The 25179-nt window shown below is 36.8% G+C and overlaps 1 protein-coding gene across 1 annotated transcript; it reads right to left on the bottom strand.

Moving 5' to 3' along the window:
• Positions 1–24511, bottom strand: TUBGCP5 (tubulin gamma complex component 5). Its single transcript, XM_075737287.1, is given in 24 exon segments — positions 1–921; positions 1918–2018; positions 4051–4139; positions 4732–4857; positions 5555–5733; positions 6659–6779; positions 6886–6970; positions 7237–7419; positions 8343–8531; positions 9930–10128; positions 11079–11347; positions 12692–12807; positions 13290–13377; positions 13379–13490; positions 13695–13941; positions 14177–14270; positions 14765–14854; positions 16264–16381; positions 17474–17609; positions 18029–18108; positions 19359–19455; positions 21246–21354; positions 21433–21486; positions 24226–24511. Coding segments are annotated over 24 exon segments (3090 nt in total). The 5' UTR covers positions 24387–24511; the 3' UTR covers positions 1–874.
• Positions 24512–25179: the final 668 nt, after the last annotated feature.

Genomic DNA, 25179 nt, shown 5'->3' with positions numbered 1-25179 from the left:
TTGTGCAGAATATGTTCCACATTTATTTCTCTAGAAATGTACCCTTCCATATTACAATCTACTGCTTTACATGACATTAGCTATTATGTGTAAGGTTTGTTTGCAAAAGGCTTAGGAGGAGAACAGTCAAGTCATATCTGACCACCTCTGAAACATCTGAACAAGCCAATGGTTAAAATTAATATATTACACACTCTGATCTTGATTCTACTTAAACTGACAAGAGCTACCACTAAATTAGTAAGCATTTGATCATTTAACATAAAAAATATTGGTATTTGATAGTCTGCAATAATTCATTTTTATAAGTTCACCTTGTATTTTTCCATCAGTTTATTGTAACAGTCACAACTGTTCCCAAAGAGTTCTTAAGAACCATTAAGCAAATAAGATGAATGCTTCTTAGCCTTTTTTTCTAAAGGAAAAAAGGCCAAAAATGAACTCAACCAACCTTTGGAATAATAAGAATTGAGTCATACCACTCTACACTGTTTTGTGACAGACAGCTGCAAAATTAATGGAAAAAGTAAATCAGCAATTATTCATATTTTTTTTAAAAAAAAATCCTTTTTACAGCATGAAATACTTTTTATGTATTTTTCAAGTAAGATTGTTTACACAGGATGAATTTTACACTGTACATGTTTTGTGATGTTGAAGCATATACATACAGAAAAAAATACTGCCACAACCAATACACTTAAATACCTGTACATTACTTACATTTTAAAATATTTTACACAGCTCCAAACCATCAGTGTCATTTACCTACACACATTTTAAACTGGAGTGTAAAATGCTTACAGTTTTTTAACACTGAAATTTCAATATATATGCTGCTTTCAGTTCTTCAGTATTTCAACAGATTCAGGTGTTAACTTTGTTCCATGCCCGCCATCAGTGACAAAGCTAAAGATTCCACTGCAAACCAAACCATAAAATAGCAGTTAATATCTGCATTTGCAGCAGTCTGCAAATAGTTATTGCAATATTCAACTCTGTAGTTTAAAAGAAATACACCAGTTTAGTTTTTAATATTGTAACACTTCAGGAATTAAGACAGTAAGACATTTTGTGAATCTCTGACAGTTTAGACAGTATTTCACTACTTTCATCATCAGTTACCCATTAGTTATTTCAGGTGGTAAGAACCAGTGAGAAATTAGCTCCTTTCTTTGAAATACTAACTGTTGTACACTAAAAAAAAGAAAGAATAAATGTTGGGGGGGGGGGGGTATACGCAATAAGCCATTCTCATGGATGGTTCTTACAGACAAGCTCTTGTAGACTGAGTAGCAGTGCTGTCAGATATTACTTCTTTCAGAACCCCGTTAGAACATGCATCTACACCCCAGCTAACCCCATGCAGCAGTTGCCCCCCCTAACTCAAACTGGCACTGATTAGCAATTTAAGCTAACGTCAGGCTGCAAGTAGAAGCACAGACATGTTGTCTTCTGCTGTTTCTGCTACCAAGGAAGTAACTTCCAACAGATAAGCAGAGCCAAGAGCTTGGTGCAGTTGCAGCTGATGCACTACTACAATTTTATCTGTTCAAGATATATCACAGCTGTCATCCAACAACTAAAGAATGCTTTTCTATGCCCTTAGTGAATGAACTTAGCTTCATTCATCTAGAAAACCGTTTGTCACTTGCTTGGCTACATCAGCATCCCCTCATCAAGAAAACAGGTAAACTGAAGACAGTTGTCACAAAAAAAAGCATGGCACAAATACTCTAAAAAAATAATGAAATTAACTTCTTAAGAAGTAAGGCATCATGTCCCTCTGAATACCTCACAAAATGAGATTCTTTAAGATGTACTGAAAAACATTAGAACAGATTAAAATGTAAATACATTCCTAGTAAAGCTTGTGTCCCAGTAAGTGCAGGTATGTGAAAAGCCTCATGTACTTACAGTGAGGAAAAGAGCCTCGACACACAGCTTTGTTGAGAACAGTTACAAGAAACATGTGACAGTTTTTAAAATCAGATTCCATCTTCTCTATGGATTCCATCCTATGAAACAGTTTAACAGAGGAATGCTTAACAGACTAGCCACTATGTTATCTTCAAAACATGACCAAAACTTCACAGTAAGTGACAAAATGACAATATTTCAATTATGCCAGTGTATACCACTTCTAGAAAACCAAGGCAATTTTGACAGGAGTGTCTGAGCACTATCACAATGGCATTAATTTCCTCATCATCTTAGAATCTCTGTAGTAACTAGGAGGAATTGTGTGGCTCCAACAGACAACTATTATTCCTACATAGTTTTGTATTTCAAGACAGCCATTCCTCATCCCTATTGCTTCAGGGCTCCTTTGGGTACACCTACACTGCCAAATAAAACAGGGACACCCACACTGCTTTACTATCAGCCAGCTCTTGAATTCCACTTTGGACTGTGCCAGCTAGCGCTTACCAGAGGAGAAAGATGATATAGTTCACAACAGCCACTTCTTTTCTCTTTCCCCTCTCCCCAGAGGATACAGATGACACTACATTAGCTATGACTTTTTCCTGCCACATCCAAGAGCATGCAACCACGTGCCCTGAGTTTTAGTCTTTATCAGTCTTCACAAATTATTTCTGACACTTTGAATTGGAAAAGCACTCAAAAAAATAGCAACTTCATAATGCCACAGGAGAGTGGGTTCCAAGTTCTAGGTAGCATCTGTGCCAAAGACAATTAGTCCTGAAAAACATGTATGTGAGCCAGTCCACACCAGCTGGCCTCAGGGCCACAGATCAACCCCCTGAGTGTCAGACATAGCCTTAGAGACTTGCCCACTATCATTCATCCTTCAAGCAAAGCATAAATGGTGAGAGGAGTGGCTGGGGAGCTGCCCTGCAGAAAGGGATCTGGGGGTGCTGGCTGACAGCCACCTCATTAGGAGTCAGCAGCGTGCCCTGGCAGCCCAGAGGGCAAACCCTGTCCTGGGGTGCATCAAGCACAGCATAACCAGCCCCTCAAAAGAGATGATTATCCCGCTGCATTCAGCGTTGGTGCGGCCTCACCTTGAGTACTGTGTGCAGTTCTGGGCCCCACCATTTAAGGAGGATGTTAAAGGTACTTGAATGCATCCTGAGGAGGACAACAGAGCTGGTGAAAGGGCTGGAAGGAATGTCCCCTGAGGAGCGGCTGAGGACTTTGGGCTTGTCTAGTTTGGAGAGAAGGAGGCTGAGGGCGACCTCACCGCTCCCTACAGCTTCCTGAGGAGGGGAAGTGCAGCGGGAGGTGCTGAGCTCTTCTCCCTGGGATCCAGGGACAGGATGTGTGGGAACGGCTCAAAGCTGCACCAGGGGAGGTTCAGACTGGGCATTAGGAAGCATTTCTTCACCGAGAGGGTGGTCAAACCCTGGCACAGGCTTCCTAGAGAGGTGGTCCATGCCCCAAGCCTGTCAGCGTTTAGGAGGCATTTTGACCATGCCTGTAATTACTAACTTTTGGTCAGCCTTGAAGTGGTCAGGCAGTTGGGCTAGATGATCATTGTAGATTTTATAATTTGAACAGTCCAGATGAGTAAAATATGGACATTTAGAGCTTAGATTTAGATATTTACTTTTTTAAAGAAAAACAAAAATGTATTGCCCTCTAGAATGAAGGCCAAACTAAGTAATCCCACTTTTCATAAACCAATTAATGAATGTCAGCATCTAGCTGCTTACAATTTTAAATCATCACCAGGAAACATGATCATAAACCAAACCTGTGAACCTCTCATTTTACTGTTACAAACAAATACAAAGGAAAATCCTCTTTATTGCTATGCTCTACAATATTTTCAAACACTTAGAAGTTATGTATTGGCCACCTTTTTAGTTAGAAAATACTGAACATACACTTACATAAATGCATGAAACTTGTTAAATTCTATCTAAAATAAAATTTCACTGTTGCTAAGAAATAGCAATTAGCCTCTGGTATCTGCTGTTAAACACTGAGCAAAGTTCCTGTTATTTCACATTAAAAAAAAATCTCGAAATCATAGTCTAAGCTGTAAAATTATGACCATGTAGAATTTTAGGTATGTATACTTACTTCCAAGCCCCCAAACCAGCCTGCCAACGGTCTGCAAACATCAGTACTAAATTCAACACTTTCATTATAGCTTCTTTCACAAAGCTCACCTAATATAACAATTAAAACAAAAGGAGTAACAGTCAGAAATTCATTGCTGAGCATAATTATTTTCATTATTAAGCTGCAATACAAACATATCCCATGCCATTTGATCTGATCTGTAAAAACAGATCCTAACTGCAATGTGATTATTCCAAATTTAAGATGTGTTTTGTATTTGTTCTCTAATTTATTTCATGGCTGACTATTTTGATGAGGACTAAGCACAGACAGTATGTGGGATAAAAGGCTACAATGTACCCATGTACTGCCACTTCCTGCCATACCAGTATGTATAATCCTCATTACATTACCAAGCCTCAGTTTGTTCAAATCCTCTCACCTCTTAGAAAGAAATGACTCATGTAAAATCCAATATAAAGAATTTAATTTTATTTTCTCTCCTTGATAAAGTTGAGCTGAGACTTGCAAGAGAAACTGGATCTCAATGTTAACTCTGGAAAAGCTACTATTTCCTCAAGAGCACCTATATATCGCTTAGTATGTATGAACTGCAAAACAGACAGCATAATTAGTACTGAACTACTTTCTTGTCCTGCTAAACTCAATATATCAAATGTGCCAATTTTTTTAACCCACCTTTTCTCTCAGTAAGCAGCGATCATGGATTGTAGATAGATATCTGTAATGAATCTTTATCAATTGATCTAAATCTTTGGCTTCTTCTACCTGATGCTGAAACTCCAACCCTGTACTGTGTAGAATCTTAAGAAGAAAATCATAGTTATTAAATTCCACGTTGCACACAAGTGCTTATGACTCTCTTCCAATATTTTCTTTTAAAGTCTAAGATTGCCATCAATATAGCAAAAAGTTCAAGCTCTTCTTATACCTGCACAATGACATTCCTCCTATAAATAGGAATATTGCCATTGCACAAGGGCAGACAGACTATCCCCAGAGGAGCTGGAGTATATTAAAGGCAAAAGAATGCAATAGTAGAGCAGATATGAATCTACAAGCATTGCCTTTATATTTGAAAAGTCATGTATACGCTTTTGGATCCGTGTACTAGAGATTTTTGAGAAGGATCCCTTTAACTTTTAAAATACCTGCAGTAATGCTTTCATAAGCATAATAGCTCTCTTAAGAAAGTAACAGCTTACAGAAATCTATTTTTACATGACTGTACTTCAGCCATCCAACACCGGGAGAAACAGTCAAAAAGAACTAATAATATCCAAAGATCAATCATATGCATGTAGAACTTCTAAAGCATTTTTAAAATTACTGATTTAGAACTGCCAAGTTAAAACTGAAACATGTTTAGCTCAAACTTATTTTGGAGAAAGGACATTAGACTAAGATTTTGCTTTTTGTTTTTCATGTTTTAAACTAAAATTAATACTGCATGTCCAGTTACCAGTTCTTAATATAAATGAAACTGTGATACAAGACAAACCCTAGTCATGATGTAGTTGTGCAGGCTGTTAACAAAATGCATAAGTTTCACTCTTAAGAGGAACATGCGATGTATTTGTTGTTTTACACTTTCTGTTTGAGGTCCAAATAGAGGAAGCGTTCCTTGTTCTAATAAGGTTCCTTCCTTAACCTGTGGGTTTTCTGCAGCACAGACTAGTTCTAAAAAGAAGAGGCAAGAGTATTATATTGAAATGCTTATGAAGACAAACTGTAGCTAAAATGTTACTTAAACCTGAAATTTGCTATTTCTTACTATTCTGCACACAATACTGATGCAAGATTTTTCTTGCAATGCAGCTGTGTTATTGAAATATAGCAATATATTGAATAGTTTGACAATGCAGTTTGATAAATACTAGAATAGAAAATGCTACTTGAAAGCTAAAGATTATGTGAAAGGATAAAAAAATAGCTACATTAAAAATAAATGTGCATACACAAAGGCGAAAAGGCTTAAGCAGAAAGCTATACACATGAAGTTTAAGCAATAGAAAACCACATACTTTTAGGAAGAGAATTACTTAACTGATGTACAAAACAGAGATGAACCCATCAACTTTCTAATTTATTTTTCTAGGACATGAAGTGTTTATCCACTTTATATGGGAATATAAACATTAACCTGGTGAAGGAGACACTAAGAGATCTCTTTCTACAATCTCCAAATATTTAAATTGTAGCATAGAGTACGTATTCCAAACTATCTAGCTTACTGTTTCAATCTCAGTTAGAGTATTTTTTCATCTTATTTTCTTAACTTGTTTGCAAAGTATTACTAATAAAAACATGAATTATACATAAAACAAAACATTAGGGTGTGGTAGACAGACCTTCTTTCAACAGCAACTAACTAGACCTGAATCAAACAGACAAAGGGAATGCATGAATAAATAGTGTTGTCCCTGAGGCCTAAGTGAAAAAACACACTCTGCTTAATACATGTAATTTGCAAGCTAATGGAGATTGATATTTTACGGAATGAATCAAAATTCTGACTTGTTTATACTACTTACTGCAGAAAGCAGCAGACTATCTATATCTTTAGACGACAAAACAAGTATCTTTCACTGAAGAAGTTTCTTACCATCAAATCGTAAAACATCTAGACTATACTTGGCCCACTTTATTTGCAGTAAGAGCAGAAAAACTTGATTGTAAATTTTCTGGCACTCTAAGCTTATAACTATATCCACAGGCCAAGGAACCTAAGAAGAGGAGAGGATAATCAAGACAGAAAATGTAAGTGACTTTAATACAACATTTCAAATCTGTTATTATAGAATAAGAACTGCAGCAATATTAGGTCACTACCTTGTAACTCAATGTCAAACCATCTAAGGTGTGGACAGGCAGTTTCTTCTTTGCTGTATCAATACTTTCAAATAATATAGACAACCTATGCAAGGAAACAAGTGATTTAATTGGTGATAATCTGCTTTAAATTAGCAGTTAGTTTCTATTTTTATTTCTTATTGCTAAATACCAACTGTCTGATTTCATCTGGTGGACTTGGGTAGAAGAGATGACAACAGTTCAAAACTTCATTAAAACAGATTCTTGTAATGAGCATGCAATAATTAGTACTGCACTATGCAGTACCTTAGTATAGTAAGTGTAAAAGAAACATAACTGAACTATATTTTGCAGGATTTTGCATTTTACCTTGAACTGTCCTCTGGATAGCGTTGCCCAACTGCTTCTTGGAGTTGAACATTTAAGAAAGCAACATTCTGCCAAGTTTCCTTTTCTCTAATTTTGTCAAAAATAGATGTATAGAAGTCATACATTGTATCTCCAGCCTCGAGTAAGAAAAAGTTTCTCATTGCCTGCAAATATTCTACAAGCCTAAACAGGGAACAAACATGTAAAAATTCCTCAGTCTTAATTATACAAATGAAATCAAACACAACTGTTACGGAAATAAAAATCTTAAAAACTCCTCACTACAAGAACTCAGTATTGAGCACAAACTTAATGAAGTCCACAGTAAATCCTCTGCTTAACCCTCAGATAGTCTGCACATACGTTCAAATAAAACAAAATAACCAAGCCATTTTTTTCCCCGTAAGCTTCAACAGCACTAACTTCAACAGAGCTATCTTACAGGCTAGGAAATTCTCAGAAATAGCTTAGAGTTTGGAAATGCTGTCCCTCTCCCTAAACAGAACTTAGGGAAGAGATGCAAATTCAAGGAGAGTTTATTTAAGAAGAGACTTTAAATGGAGCCCCAGAAAATTATGATATGCATTCTCCTTTTCTGATAAAGTAGGAATAATAGTACTGTTACAACTCACAAGAGCCGTGACTATAAATACAGTGAGTATTTCACACAGATTAAAAACATGAAGACTTATGACCACCTGAAAGCTAAAAGGAATAGGCCGGTTTACTGTAAGTAATACAAAAATATTGCATAATAGTCTTTTGTCTACTATAGATTTTATAGTATCATAACTGAATCGCATACTAAAAAATAGATTCTGGCTTCCTGAAATTTGTCTTCCAGTTTCAAATGACATTATTAAAAGTACTGTTTGAAACAATTTCCCTGTTGAACATCCACTGAAGACAAATGATAGCTTTGATGTTGATTTAAGCTAGACCAAGTTTTCACCCAGGATTCTATCATGTTAGATCCCCCTTTTCTCCTAAATGATTTTATTGTTATTAACAAATCGGGAGTAGAAACACAAAATTCCCGCTTTCAGTGTATAGCATACCACTGGTAATTACAAAAAATGTTAGGAAAAACAAATCTACTTTCTTACCTATAATCCTTCTTCAAAGTTTGCATTAGATTACCACAGCATTCCAAGTATTGCTTGTCTATGTGTGGATAAAGACAAGACCTCAATGTCAGTTCAAAAGTCTGGCAGGTCACAGATTCTGACGATCTATCCACACAAACATCCCCACCAGTAAACTTCTCGTGAAAGTCACTCTGTTCCAGATATAATCTTCAAAATAAAATAAACTACTTTGGGAAAAAGGTTCATAATTCATACAATATATAAAACAAAAATGTCATACCTTCAACTATTTTAATCAAGATTGGATCCTCTGCTCTAAAATACATGGTGCAGAAGTAATAAAAGCTGTATTATAACTACAGCACATATCAAGCCTATTAAGTGATCCTTCATACTGTTTTTGTATGACCAAGCATAACAATGGCATACTGTAATCACGTAATTCCTCAAGAAATAATTCTGAAAAACAACATCAAGTTCAAACACTGCACAGCTTAATAAACAAATCCATTATCACAGGAACTTTTAAAACTATATTGAGTATAAACAGCAGTCAGATAAACTTCCCAGGAAAGAAAAATAAAATTAAAGAAACAAAGTAAAAATTTGAACAACAACAAAAAAGCAGCAAAACCCAACAAAAAACCAACAAACAAACAAAAAACCCAAACCATCACACACTGAGAGAATTGGTTTCGGGCATCTTAAATACAGGGTCCCTATATATTATCTGTAGTATTGTATTAGGCAAAGAGAGTATCTGCAGACTATACTTGGTAAGTTTAATTATTTTTGTCACAGAAAGGATCAAATTATTATAATAATTTGTAAAAAGCTACTTGCTAGCTGTATCCATTGTAAGAGGAAACCAAGCTCATAGCAGCTATCACCTTGATAGACTCGATGAATCAGAAATCTATCCAATTTTTACAAATAGAATAGTTCCAATGAACAAGGGAAGTAATAGAGTCTTATCTACTACTAATTATGATTTCTTTAAAACAAACTCCTCCTAGGACTGAAATGTTAAGAAAAACATAAATAGCTATTTCTTACTTGCAATCACAAAATAAGTAAGATTTTCAGAGTTCATCTTTCTTGCCAATTCCCAAAACATTTAACACCTCTATATGACTTTCCTCATTATGAGGAATGAAGAATATTTATGCAATTAACATGAATTTTGGAAGGCTTTTAAATTCAAATTATTTAAGCACAACACAACTGAAGCTGTGTTCTTCAAAGAATACACCTGGTGCAAATCAAAGACATTGTGTATAAATTCCAAGCAAACACATTTAAAAGTTTAGATGTTACAACAGCACTCACTGTTCAAACACTTATTTGCTAAAAGCCTGTTATGATAAAGATGACTCCCATTTTCTATGCTAATAGATGTAAGTAGCAGATTTTCCACTGATTTTAATTGCTCTTAATTAAAGAAAATCAAGGGTAGTGTTTATTTAGCTTCTGTCACTAATTATTGGTGCTCCTCTTTATTCCGCACTTGCTTGTTTTCAGCAGCAGCAACAAAAATTTGGTTCACCAAGCATCACCAGGCAGAACATTGCTCTCAACAACACAGCAGGAAGATCATTCATTTACCTGGCAAAATTAATAGCCAGCAGTGGGTCATGGACATCATCCAGTTCCAAGTGTCTTTCTGCTATAGACTGCATCTTTATCAGGCTCTGCTTTGTGGCCTGCTGTTCTGTAATAATATCTGGAACAGACTCTTCCCCATGCCGCAGGCGAGACTGCACAGATTCCAAGAACAGTGTATACAAACTCTTTCGTTCAGCATCTAAATTGGGCAACACATTCCACAGTAAGATTTTGTTCTAAAAGAAAACATCATCTGAACTAAGAGAAGCACTCCATAGTCCAACATCTACTTGCTAACTTTTAACGTACTAAATTTAGGCCACTATTCAGGAAAAAACTCAAATACATATTCAAATAAGTACTGCTAAAACACTAGGACTAGTCCAATGCCTAAGGTCAGGCATATATTCAATTGGATTGCTGAATGGGTGACTTGAAATGTGAAGTATTTCTGAGACTGTTAGAGAACTTCCTCCTTTAGGTACAAAAGCAGTTAATTCTTAGCACCTGAAACAACCCTCTAGTATTCAATAGAATAAATTATATTCTGACACCAAAGGGGAAATAAACTTAGAGTCTCCAAAAGAATTTAACTATCTCTACTTCTAAACACGAAGAAACAGCAAAACCAAAAAATGTATTTTGTTTCAAAAAAATATTAAAAATTAAAAAAAAATCAATATTGGTTACACTGTTGTACTATGTTTTGCAATCATTCAAGATAAGTATCTTTCATCTAATTATTAGTAAGCCTTTTTAAAAAAAAAGTTCTACATGCTATTATTCAAACACTTAGTAATGGAAAACTACCTATTAAAACAAAACAGCTTTACTATTAGATCATAGAAGCTGTTTTCATTTGTCTCATTAAAAATGTTTTCAAGCATATGAAAACAAGATTAAGAAAAATTTAAAGCAGTAAAAAACAAAGGGAACACTCAATCTTTATTCACTTTGCTCTTTTCATTTATTTGCATTGGAAGACTAAGTGTTTTCAATCAGACCTGAAGTTACCAACCGTAATACTGATATTATTTGAAAACCATGGAAACACTACTGCCACTACAAAAAAAAAACCCCAACAACCAAAAAAACCCCACTCAATGTTAGATATCCTAAGGCATGATAGTCCACAAACTGACATCTCACCTCTTGATGCAGCCTGCTGCGGAGAGCCATCTTTGCATTGAAGATTCTTCAACAGCTGCATGGATTTTCCAGCCATGATGATTTGCTTTAGCACAGGTTTCAGAAAAGAGACCATAGTGTGCTGCCTGCTTGAAGGGGCTTGATCACTGCCAGAACTGGCACTGGCATTATCGCTCATCTTCTCTTCATTCTCTGTCTTCTCTGACACACTATATAAGGTGTAGGTAGCATACCAGAAATCTCTGTGATTAACTGGAACATTTTTGTTTCTGCAAAGAAATAAAAAGCTGTTGAGTGTTTCTCTTTCCAAAAGATGAAACTTCCTTACTAGAAGATGCATATTATCTTTGCTCTATGCTTTACCTTTCTTTTAGAACAGTCAAGAAGCACTTTCAAAACTATAAAATATACTCAGCTGTATCAGAAACTATCTAGACACCCTGGAAAGGATGATAGCTTTAACAGCATAAAGAATTAGCTCACAGGATATAACACCAACTGTATAACCAAATAAAACCCCCCAAACAAGGGAAATAGAGTACTTTTAATTAAATTTGTCCAGGAAGTTAACTATTCACAGCACCATTCATTCTTAATAACAAAATCATTAGTGATTGACTTGAAGGTTTATTTAATACCCACAATGAAGCAAATACTACTAGGAAAGCTGAAAAATTCTAGAGTAGGCGAAACTCAACTTTTAGTTCACTTTGCTCTTTTGTGCTGTTTACATTAGATACAGAGTTCGGTCTTTCAAGTCAGATGGAAAACAACCTGTATTGGATAATTAAAATGAAGCTCAAATACAAGGTGAAATCACCCCTGTTGGTAGCACTGAAAACGCAACTACAGAACTAGAAAGAGAAGTCAAGCAGGACACAATAAGGATGTTAGAGAACTCAGCTAATAAGGATTTATTACAATAGTACTAAAGCTGTTCTCTTCATGCTCACCTTTACGTGCCTTAACAGACAGAGGTTCAGTTAATTAGGGCTGATAGGGGGGACCTGATCTCTAATTATGAGCCAAAATTCTAAGTTCTATATTCACTTTCCACTTCAAGCTGTCAAAAAAGTGACCAGCAAAACATAACATGCAAACAGAAGATAAATTAACAGCTCAAATAGCATTTAGGATACATGCATATAAGTCAAAACACCATATTAACTTGTACTACAGATCAGAAGGAATGAGTATTTCAATTCTAAATAGCATTTGATTTATTACAACTATAGATTAGTACAAGAATATAAAAAAGTAAACTTTTTGTAATTTTTGCAAACATATTGATTTTGAAAAATCGTTAATTGCTTTTTATAAAAAGTCAACACACTCAGAGTCAGACTGCTGATTATTTATTATAGATGGGAAAATTAAGACAATTGATTTTTGTTCCAGAATAACAGCTGGTAGGACTCCGTATCTAATGCAATTACCCTAATGGGGAATCTCAGACCAGTCATAAAAGTATGATGAAGAAATTAATTCTACTCAAGTAAAATAACAAATGTGAAAACCTACTTTTATTGTCACCCTTTACTTCCTAGGTTCTACAACAAGTTTTGTATTAATCCTTGTACAGCATTATGTGTGTCCAGTATCAGCACCCCTACCTCTGAATGATAAATTCCTTTGCAGGATCAAACAAGTTACCATGGACTATCCACTCATCCACTGTCTGTAAGTATGGCCTCACAGTTTCAACCCAGAGAGAAAACAGAAGGGATACCTAAATTTAAAGAAATTAAATAAAAACACCAAAAAAAGCCAAACAAGCAGCTGAATGTTTTAATAGTAAACATTAGAAGCAATATGGCAAAGCCTAATCTCTTAATTGTGCAATTATAGCTTGTAAGATATACATAACTACACTTAGGGATTTTTAAAGATGACACATTCAACTGAAAATTACAGCTGTAGTAGTTTTAATAGCAGCACTCATTGTGCATGCTTCCCTGTGTTACTTTTGTCATCACAGACTCAAACAGCAGTTTTTCTGGTTTGGGTTTTTTTTTTTTCCACTCTAATATCTCTTAAGCAAAAAAAAAAGGACATCTATGTCCTGGTTTCAGGCAGTAATGCATTATGGCAATCAAATTTGTCCTCAATTTCCAGTAGCTGCCGGCTAGTGTATTCCATCACCATAAAGAAGTTTAAGTTACTAAATAGTCTAGTGTGTCATTCTATTAAGGAAGGAATGACTTCCCCTACCGTTTGCTCAGATGCTTCTCCAACACTGTCATATTCAAGAATAGCCTTGTAGAGAGTATTAAGCAGATGAGATGCTCGGACAACATTCTAGTGTCAGTGGCACTTCTGCTACTCCTGTGCTGAAAACTTTGTGAAGTACCTTCAGCTGTGCCAGTCGAGGAGACAACTTATCTATTACTATTGAAAGTGTGACTGTCTTATCTGGGGGGGAGGGAAATAAAAAATGTATGAAAGTAACATCCAACAGAAACCCACATTTCGTCAATGTTATTAATGAGGTTTTAAAAAGCAGCATTTCATCTTTCACAGTTTCAAAATGTATCTGTGTAGTGATTTGCATGTTTCCCTCTTACAAAATTTCCTTGTGCCTCCTCCCCGCCCCATAAAATTCCCCTTGCACTGTACCTTTGTTGATTATGCATTTTTCAATTTCAGTAAGTTCTTCTTTAAAGCTAATGAAATATTTATACAATGCCCACATAAAAGCTTGATAGGTTCTGAACGGGGCTTCAGTAGTTTTCTTTGGAGTGGAAACTGTTCCATGCATTATGTTTTCCGGGCTGTGACCCATCACTTCATCAATAAATTTCTGTAGTCTAAAGACAACTTGACCATATGCCGCTATCTGCTCCAATACAGATCTCAGACAATTCTAGGGAAAAAAAAAAACCCAAAAAACTTTTTAGAATCATCTAATAAAAATGTGTATTTTATAAAGCCTAAAAATTAAATCATAACATATTGCTACAACATAAAATATAATGAAATTCTGCTATCTCTGCCACTTCATCACATTCTCACATAGGGGAACAGCCCATTCAGCTTTATTAAGTCAGATGTGTCTTGACTAAATTTAGAACGATAGTGGAAATTCAGAAACAACTTACATGGGTTAATGAGTTACAATAATATCATTCCGCAACGGCCACTTTTCCGTCATTCAGTTGAAATATAAAAAGCTTTTTCACTCCTGAAAGTAGCCTTGAAAAGAAAGAGAAGAGTATAATTTTCCCCCTTATAGGATACATAATTATATAATTAATAAAAGCTCTCCCTTGCCTAAAAGTTTTTCTTCAACTATGATGCTAGAACAGGAACACTGAAACACTGGCACCAAGTAAACATCTCTGAAAGTTCCACTCCATTTGACATAATTTTCAGCTATAGGATGATTCAAACCACCTTTTTAAAATTGGACACTGTATTAAAAATCCGTGGGGGCAGGACACAAGCAAGTTGGTGGTTCTTAACAGTTACACTTGAAAAATCAATGCATACAAGAAGTAGTAAGCTACCTTTTTCTTTGTGAATCTGAATGGTTCACACACATAAGCAGCATCTTTATTGTCAGCAATGGAGTAAGCTAAAAGCTCAGTAGTAATTCTTTCTTCAGACACAACTTCAAAGATAAATCTCTCATTTCCTCAGGAGAAATACTAAACATTAATATGCAAGCTTTTTGATGTTGCTCTTACCAAAGAGTTTCCCGTATAACCTGAGTTTCAGTAACCAGCGTTCTCTCTTCTGGCACATATAATGGATCACTGGTGTACAAGTGGTGGTCCCTTAGAAAAAAGAAATTTAAACAATTTAATGGCTTCAAATAAGAGATGAATCACCTGAAAGTAAGAAGGAACAAATAATCTTAAAGCTCTATTTTGTTCTAATTGTATCCAAGTAGCTTCGGTGTTCATGTGGGCATTTTAATTAAAGAAATAAAAACAAAGTTTATTTTCATATTGTTAAGCAAAATACTATGGAAAGCATTCATATCTAATCTAGTCAGCAAGTCAAGCAATTAAGTAGCAAATACCTGAAATACCGAATGTGGGTTGTTTTGGATTTTGTGTTGTTTTGGTTTGGTTTTTTTTTTTAATTCTTGATCCTGGATTATTTTATTATAATGAATATTCAATGCTGTGAAAATTTATAGTTACCTTCTGTTAAAAATACCAAGCTAGAAAGTAAAATATCAATTTCCCTCACCCCTATAAGAAAATTGACACTTTAGCCCAAAAGTTTACTTAAGAAACGGAAACTTTCACAGCCACTTAAGAACCTTCCCTTATGAACCTGTCTTATGCAATTATTTGTAAACCTGCTACAGTATTCTTCGTATTTTAGCAAAGTATAGAACAATTATTGCCATTTTTAGTATTTTGACTCATTAATATAATCAGTGGCAAAATTCATGTATGATGTTCAAAATTCAAAAATCCAAATTAAGTAATACTGGTTACACATCGTACATATATATACACACCATACATCTGCTAACAACTTTGCAAGAGAAAGAGCGTTGCTTCATTTATGTTACTGATTTCCTAATATTCACTGTAAATTTTAGTTCATAACTGGCTAGATAACCAACTGACAAAAATAAATTCAACTCTTTGATTAAGAAATTCATTAAATTAAGGAACCAATAACAAATCTAATGAACTGTATTACTGCAGTACTGATACATCAGAATTTGGGATGGAGGGAAGAATCAGGCTTTTTTTTTTTTAAATTGAACTTCCTTCTCATTTTCTTTCCAAAACCACAGTGGATCACAATGATGTACTGCTTTTTGTTACTAAATCTGTGCTTAAGACTAACTTTGTAAGGGAGAGATCAAAACCAAACAAAAAGCTAAGCTTTAGGGAACTCATTTCCAGGACGACTTACAACACACCTATATTAGTTCCTCAGAGACCTTCATAAGGGTCAACCCAAAGAAAGTTCAACAATAAGATTTGCTTCTTTGAAAAAACGAAAACCCTCTCTCTGATATGACAAACATAACAAAAACTAATTGAAGGAAAATAATCTGTTAATGGAAAATACAGCTCATTAGTTCATCTTATTAATTTGTGCCCTTTTAATTCTTTTTTTAATTAAATCAGTAATAATTATACTACCTTTATGCTTAATAAAGTCATTACTTAGCGTTGTGTGCCAGTAAGGAATATCTAAGTGACACTTTTCTTACCAGACTGCAGCTAGGTTGGAATGCAAGTGCAAACTATGTGAAAAGCGAGGTGCTCTTCCTGTCCAGTACTGAGGAACCACATGCTGCTCCAGCCAGCTGCGGGCATCAGGTTCACCGACTGTGGAAACACATGACAGTCTGTGAAGTAATTTTATTTACTCAGGAAATTCTTAAAACACACAGGAAAAAGTTATTAGTGAGCCCATCCGCACAGCTGCAGAATCACAGACCTTTTCAAGTAAGTTAGAATTTTCAACTATTTACACTTTACTGCACTCACATATATGATACCATCATGCACAAATTAATTTACATATAAATGCCTCATTTCCTAAAACTTGCACAAGTCCTAAAAAATAAACTTGGAGAGTTATGTAGTTTCCAATTCTTCCTCAGAAAATGTGCCTCTGTCTTAGGCAATTCTCAAATAATATATACAAAACCAAGCTGATTTAAAAAAAAAAAAAAAAAAACAAAAAACCAAACTTCCAAATATCACCAACTTTCTATGTTTCTTTTTACTATGCGTTCAGGACATTACCTAAAAATGAGGGGTTTCTGTTTTGTTGGTTTTGGGTTGTTTGGGTTTTTTTTTAATGTGATTATCGAGAAAATTTTACCTAATCCCACTTAGATAGCTACTGCCTATACAATATATGAATATTATGCAGTCTTCTTACGCAAGGTATCCTATATCCTACAACATTCTATGCAAAAATGTATAGATACAGTTAATACTCTCTGAAGCTATTCAAGAGTAAGCCACTAGTGTTTTAATTACATTAAACTATTTTTTTTTTTTTCCAAAAATGCTGCATATCCAGAACTGAGTCAACCATTTCTGTTGTCCACCAATTTCTGTTTCAGCATTCTGATTCTTAATAATAAAAATTTACATCATATCCATACAACTACATGCTACATTTATTCTGTAAGTTTTCATTTCTGTATTGGAATATCCATGTATATTTCTACAGAAATAAACAGAATTCTTCTCCATTAGCAACAACAGAAATCAGATCAAACTGTCCATATTGTTTCTTTACTGTTAAAAATAAAACAAGCATTAGTGAACAATAAGGTACACCTTAAAACTACAATTATAGGTCTAAACCATAATACCTCACTAAAGAATAATCAATAAAGCCGCATTAGACTTCTAAATTTGAGTATGTATGACTGTATCAGAAGAATTACAGTTTATTCTAACCTTTCCAGGAAACATTAGGTACTGTTTTCTTATTTGGATCTTGGTCTTCTAAAGGTGTCCTATCTACTTGAATACCAGAGTCCTCCCTGCTCAAAGGCTGAGTGTCTTCCTCCTCTTCACTTTCTCCAGACCAATCCTAAGTGCAACAAAACCCAGTACACTTCAGTACAACACAGCAGACAGATCCATTTCCACTTCCTACTCAAGCCAAATATAAACCGTTCTCTTTTTTCTTCCACTATAAAGTAAATTCAGTACACTAAAACTAACATAAACCAGTCTCTGGTAGACAGTTAAGTTATACGTAACACTAGTAACCGGACAAATGAGAGAACTGGAAAAGATCAGAGAACTACAGCAAGTTCTGATTAGGAGCATACAGGGTCAGCAGAAGGAACCAGTTTAGTTGCAGGACTAAGTCAAAACATGGTGAAGAACAACTGTATTTGTATTTCTGTTGCTCTGCTCCTGTGTATTTCATGGTGATAAGTAAGAAACAACATACTTCGAACCAGTTTATACAGTATGGTTTTGTTACCTTAAGAGATTACTTACTGGTGTATCTATGCCAGGGCCAAAGTAAATTTCTTCTCCTTCCATCAAATACTTTCCCCAATCAAATTCTTCTTCCTTTTCTAAGAGAAGTATAAATATACAAAACCAGTAAATATCACATGACCCTGACTTTCTTTCCTCTAAAAAAATTTCCAAAGCTAAAATTACCTTGTTACTCTAAATCTACAACAAAAGGCATTCCCTTCCACTTAAGGTTACACCACTGCTCCTTTAACAAGGTCATACACTTTCAACATGACATGTAAATTGTGAAGTATCAACCATGTACATTCCTTATTTATTAATTCTCAGTTTTGTTGTTTATAGATTCAAAATATGCAACATAATGTGCCATCAGCACATTTATCTGTATTATGTTACACTACCCTAGAAAAACATGCAAGAATGCAACATATCACTTATTGCGACTAGTCCCATTTAGCTCGGTGGAGACATTCTAAATGTATAATTTACATATGAACAATGATCCCGGACTGTAAACAACATAAAGCAAGAACTGTCTTACTCTCCGAAAAAGACACCACATACCCATGATGTGATGTGTAATACTTTAAAAATAACAGTCACACTTACAATATATTATATCTTAAACATGAAGCTTACTCAACTGTAATTAGTGTTGTTTGAGATAACCTCTTCATATTCACATTCCTGGAATGGGCTGAAAGTGCATTCAAAACACCGCCGAGGGAATGTGCAGAGATCATTCAAAAAGGAATCTTAAGATGCAAGATTTTCTTTAGGTTAGTCTGAAATATTCTTCTTTCAGTCTATGATACAACACTGTAAACAAATGGGGGATGGTATCCACTCAAACTTAAGCACAAGCCTCATTTTTAGGCACTGAGTGAAACAGTCCTACTTTAGAAAGCAGGCAGTTGGGATCTCCCTCTGGAAACCTTCAAAGGTATCTCCCTTTCCTTCCTTGACTACATAGGGAACATAGGAATTTACATCACCACAGCTGTTTCAACAGACCTGCCACTGAAGTGCAAGACAGAGACTGAGGATAGAAACCCATTGTCTGTCTTTGAGCATGTAAGCACTGATGAACTGGTGGAGAACATTAGTAAGTGATAGCTGTACAAAAGGAGCTTTTGACGTACTTTGGTGGCTGGAAAACTTAATCAGGCGATGTAACATAAATAGGGGTAGGAAAGATCTGCAAGCTATTTTAAATGTATAAATCATAAAAAGACAATCAACAAAGCACCTTGAAGCAAAGGAGATAAAATGGCAAGGAAAAATGTCCTCCTTAACAGATTGCTTGTATCTTTTTATTAGCAATATAAACATCCTGCAAACTTACCCACTTCTTTGACTCTTGGTTTTTCCACATAGGTGGTGTTGGATGGAGAATCAGACAGACACAACAGAAGAGACAGTATGGAATAGTGTGCATCTGTCTTTAAAAGACATTAAAAAAAAAGCAAGTCAGTAAGTAGTCTAAAAGATTTTGGTTAGGAGCAAACTCAGCCTATTATCTGCAGGAATGCTCCCCATTAGTTCCCATTCCCCGGTCCTGAATTACAAAAATAACATCTGCAGCATGATACTGAATGTTATCCATTCTCCTCTGCCAACAAATTAGCCAATCAATATACAAATACCTCAAAAGTAGCCACAGCATAAACTGCCTCTTACTGAGCTGATAATCAGAGAATATGGAAAAGAGATAAAAGGAACCCTGAAGTACTGTGAAAGAAGTCACCAGAGGACAAGGGATAACGGACAGCTACATTAACGTGGATGAGGTGGAAGGACACACAGGCAACTGGCCTGCAGGAAACCAAGTCTTAAGTTCCCTTATTCGTACGGCTAATTATTTCAAACAGAGGCTAAAACGAAGTTAGCTAAAACACTTTGCTAAAATCACTACATTTTAATATCACGTTCACATTATCTTCCCTCATCTGAAAAATCTCACAAAGCATTAAGGATGCATCTTTAACTCCAATACAAAGCTCTTTGGAAATGAGATCCACTTGTATTAAAAAAAAAAAAAAACAAAACCCACTCAAATTTCTGATAAAGCAGCATCACACTCATCTAGTACATATGGAATATGTTCCTACCAAACGTTACTGACTCTACAAGTTTGACAGAGAACACCAGTAGGTCATTCACAGAATCACACATATGAGCTGGTGTTTCATTTACCAGTCATAAAATGACAAATACTCAATCTTCCCAGTTATGTGCCACCACTAAAAACTAGATGCAGTTTAACTTCCCAAATATGAGATATTATCTATCTCCAGCTATACCCCAGTTGCATTTTCAAAAAAAAAAAAAAAAAAAATTGCTAGGGCTTTTGGTTTAGTTTGAATTTTATTTAACATGAAGAACAACCAGAACTACAGGTACTTTTTCAAAAATCTGCATAGTATAATAACTGAAGATAGGTGTAAGCTATTCAGTGTTCCAGGGTTTTCCCCACAAATTAGAGAAAGTCTAAAAGAGTACAAAGCAAGGTAAATGTCAGTTCAAGGAGAAATAAAGTTGGACTACAACTCAGAACACACAGCCCTATTACAGAATATAATTATATGGAGCACCACCTCTTAAATCAGAAGCTTAAATTTCCTAATAGCAGGAATTTTCGGTTTTCAAAGATCAAATTCATTTAAACTACCACAGTGGAAAGTGTCTTAAGTGAGACAACTTTTGCCATATTCATCCAGTCCATATCCTAAAGTTATTTGATACAAAGTGTATCAAAGGTGAAACATACAGATTGTCTAAATAAGGAGACTACAGGGCAGGAGCACACCATTTGGAAATACTAAAATCAAAATGTCCAGATGCATTACCTAAGGTAAAAAAAATTGGGCAAAAGAGTAAGAACTGCTCAGATGGTCAGTTAGCTGTTGTTTTAGAACAGATGGGAATCTAGATAGATCTAGATTCTAGCTACAACACTTGTACAATGTGGACCATAAAACATCTGCTCTGCAACGATAAGATGTCCTTTAAGTCATGAAACTGCATGGTCCCAAAACCCTGAGAAGACAATAAACACATTTCTAAAATAAATAGGAAAACTAAAGAATACAACCTTGAAAAATCCATGACCTGACTCCACTGCTAAGTCATCTGAAATCTCAAACACAACATTACAAATGAAGTCCCCATCATCAGCATTAAAGCAAGAGTGCTGGAAAAAAAAAGAACCAGGAAATTGCAACATGCATACCTTTGTTTCTTCAACACTTGGGAGTGGTGAGTTCAGAAATTTTTCTGTTAGTCTTTTCCAGCTTGCAGCTTTTCCAAGGTCAGAATGAACTATCAATTTTTCATGTATTCTAATAACAAAAATAGTATCAAAAATGCTTCAAACCAAGTTAACTAATCCATTATTAATCCATAGGCATAAAACTTACCCTTCTATCGTCCTCTCTACTTTGTGACTGTTCACATCAAGAAAACGGTGAAATCTGTGTAAGAAATCTATATTAGAATATGTTTAAAAAGGAAGCTTAAGTGAGGAAGAAAATAAAGCTGATTTACATATATGAGGACATTACTAATTAATAATGTCTGCTTAATTCAGCAACAGCATTAAACATCAACAAAATTTAATCTCAGTGTCTCTTAGCTCAAGAAGGATTAACTACAATTGACCTTAAAGATGGAAAAATGGAATACAGGTTACATTTACCAGCACTTTAACCTGAATGGAAAATTACTACTAAATCAGCAAACTAAGTAATTAAAGTACGCTGTCAGTTACATTGGACGAAAGACCTCTAAACCCAAACAAAGTTCCTTTATAAATAGTAAAGGAGAGTGCCTAAAAGAAAAGAGAGCTTAATCAAAATAAAGATAGATATACCACCAAAGGCAGCATCTAAAGGGACAATGAACTTTGCAGAAGACATTAGAATAAGGTTCTTCAATTACATATAGAGAAAAACCAGGGAATGGGATGCGACAGCAGTGAGCACAAGGTCAAGATACTCTATATGTAGTCCTTCAAAGCCAACCTAGTATTTTGCCCCAGCTTCCAGCAACAATTGTCCAGAACACAGGGGCAAAACTCTCATGACCACAGACAGAAATGAACACTACTGGATCTGAATGAGGAGCAAACTAAACAGACTGAATTTAGAAAGATCATCTAAAATGACCTCAGTATCAAAGTAATGAACTAGAAAATGAAACTGTAAGGCAATTAGCAAGGATATTTAATAAGTATCACTGGAGGATGAAGACATGCTCATTTTAAAGAAAATTAAAAAAAAAATAAATACTTTAACCACAGACCCATTAGTCTTAATTTCAGCTGTGTGTCAGGCTTTGGAATAAAAGCACTTTAGTCTACTATTACTTAAAGCTTTAATTAAGTGACTGTAACACACATATGCAAAAAAAAAAACCCCGACCAATTTTTTTTAGGCAAGTTGAGAACATCATAAGTAGAAGATGACTACGGTGCTGCATGGAAAGAAACAGATGAATCTGAGAACTACAGCATAGAAACATCATCAAATCTAACAATACAAACCACAAGTTTCACAAACTTGAAATTAAAGAGAGTTGCTGCTACAACCTTAGGTCTCCCGGTTTGGAAATACATTAGTCAATCTCAGGCTGAAGTTCCACACACATTTCTTAGACAACAATTCTGGCATAAAAACTTTTCTCTTTCTAACCCTCCTGTCAAAACAGTTTGCTGTCAATTCTGTGTCACCCCATCTGCTTTCCTGCTATGCTGTTCTTCAAAAAAAAAAAAAACCAAACCCACCCCAACAATGCTCCAATCTAAAAAAGCACACAGCACACAAGCAACTGGGTCACCAAAACAGGAGAGATGTCACAACAGAAGATGGAAGACAGGGCACGTTTACCTGGCTCAAGAAGCCCTGCTACCATTACTAATCTGCAGACTCAGAATAATGACTGTTACAAGCAACTATTTTGATGCAGCTACAAAACCAATAAATGCGATCCTATGATGCACTACACAAACTATTTCCTGTAAATATACAAAATACAGGGAGACAGCAGTTTCAAATACCATATTCCTACATTCCCAATGAATACAACTAGACTGCTCAAAATTCAAAGAGTTGAACTTGTCAAAACACCAGCTACAGGTCATATCCAGTTCTCCCACGCCACAGACTCACCTTTGTTGTTAGCCAATGACTGTTTGGTTACTAATAGTCTTATTTGAGCTTATTAGTAGTTAGGATTCACAGTCTGACTTGATACAATACAGTTATGCTATTGCTCACCCCCAAAAATGGACTTAACAGCATTAAAAATGTAAGCAGCATTGATTTTAAATGGATTAGGTACTTGCTGCATGAAGTTTAGCAAGTACATAAGACTCCAAAGAAGCAACAGTTAGCAATAGTATGGGAAATTGGAAATAGATCACGTAAAAATCGGCAGCAGACACTGAAACAAAAACTGTGATATCTGAAAAAGACTAGTATATAAAACTTTAGTAAGGACATTGTAGATGGCAGTGTAATAGAATTAAAAGGATACAGATACTATATATTACAGGTTAATAAAGATCACGTTTATGACAAGTTCAAATAACATCAAATCCATTATCTTGTGCAGATTGATAACCTTTCATATAAGCCGCACAATATTCTTGGCCAGAAGCTTTATCTCAATTTGGTGTTTGTTTACTTGCTCTTTACATATAATGATTATTTCTTTACTTCCCTGCAAAACCCAAAATTTTGGATGGCTAAATGAAGATGTTGAAAGGTACCTTTTTACAGATCAGGAGAAAAGCCTTAAAAGACTGACATTTAAACGTGACAGAGTAATAGCCGCTGGCCTTCTGACAGGGACTCCCAAACGGCCCCCAGTGCTACCCGACACCGTGCACGGAGGGTACGGCAGGACACGGGCCCGTACCGCACCCCAGCAGCCATAAGGCACCCCCCTTGTTTCCAGGCGAGCAGGTGGCAGCGGCTGCCAGGCTGCTACACCACACCGCACCGCAGCCCCTCAGCACGGAGGACGAGGTCCGGCCCAGCGCCGGGTGCCTGGCCCCGCCGGGGGTTCTTTCCTTCGGTAGCGCCGGTGGGCCCCGGCGGGAACGGTGCGAAGGGGCCCGCTCGCTCGGCCCCAGCCTCGGCGCTGACGGCCACCGCGGGGCTATCGCAGCCGCGGAGCTTCTCCCCGGGGCGGGGGCGGCGAGCGCTGACCTGAAGTTGGACCAAGCGAAATTCAGCGCCGTCTGGAACGGGCCGCCGCCCAGCTCCTCCTCAGGCAGGCCGGTCACACTGCGCACCAGCGCGCGGACGGCCCGGTCCTGCTCCTGCTCGAAGCGGCTGCGGCGGCCGGGCGAGGCCAGCGGTACCGCCATAGCCGCAGCGGCGATGCGGGGGGAAGAAGGGGGCGACACCTCCGGGCGGCGCCACAGAACCGCCCCTCACCACCGCCGCCGCCCGGGCGGTTGGCACTTCTCGCGAGACTTCCCCGTACCCTCCCGCGATAGCCCCCCCCCGGATTGTGAGGGTGTGTGCGCATGCGCGAGGCGGGAAGCGGGTTAGTGTAGGCGCCGCCGGTCGGTTCCGGGAGGGGGTTTGAGGGGCTGGGCCCGGGGCCTGCGCACCCCCCCCCCCCCCCCCCCCCGGGGCGGTACCGGTCCCCCAAGCTTATCTCTGTAGCCATTTTCCTGTCACGGAAATGCCGCTTGTCTTCAGAAGCACCTCTATAAAGGCATGATCACCTGGGATGAGTAGTTAGCTTTGAGTAGCCATCCAGTTGAGGAATTGGGGCTGGCTCTGCGTTGCAGAGTTCATTTCAGCAAACTACAATGCAGCGCGTCTCATGACAGGAGGATCTGAATTTGGTGAGGGTAGGATGCTCCGTGACTCAGGCTTTCCCTGGGGCTCTGTGCTCCACGTCGCATCGGCCACCTCGTGATCTTTTTCAGTTTTACTCAGTACGTATTACTTAAAAGACTGCGTTTCAGTGTCTTGCTGAGACCACCCTGCACCAACGGGCCCAGCTGCCACCAGGCTTTTCTGAGGCAGCTGGGTGTCCTCCTCCCTGTCTGAACCTCTGCTTTTGCACAGCTGGATAAACTGCCATTAGTGAATATTTGGTACACAGGACACAAGCGTTCATGTCAGGAGTGGAGTAAGAACCAGTTT

This window comes from Balearica regulorum, chromosome 1 (assembly GCF_011004875.1).
Source record: "Balearica regulorum gibbericeps isolate bBalReg1 chromosome 1, bBalReg1.pri, whole genome shotgun sequence".
NCBI lineage: Eukaryota > Metazoa > Chordata > Aves > Gruiformes > Gruidae > Balearica > Balearica regulorum.
This window is presented reverse-complemented; position numbering and strand designations above follow the sequence as displayed.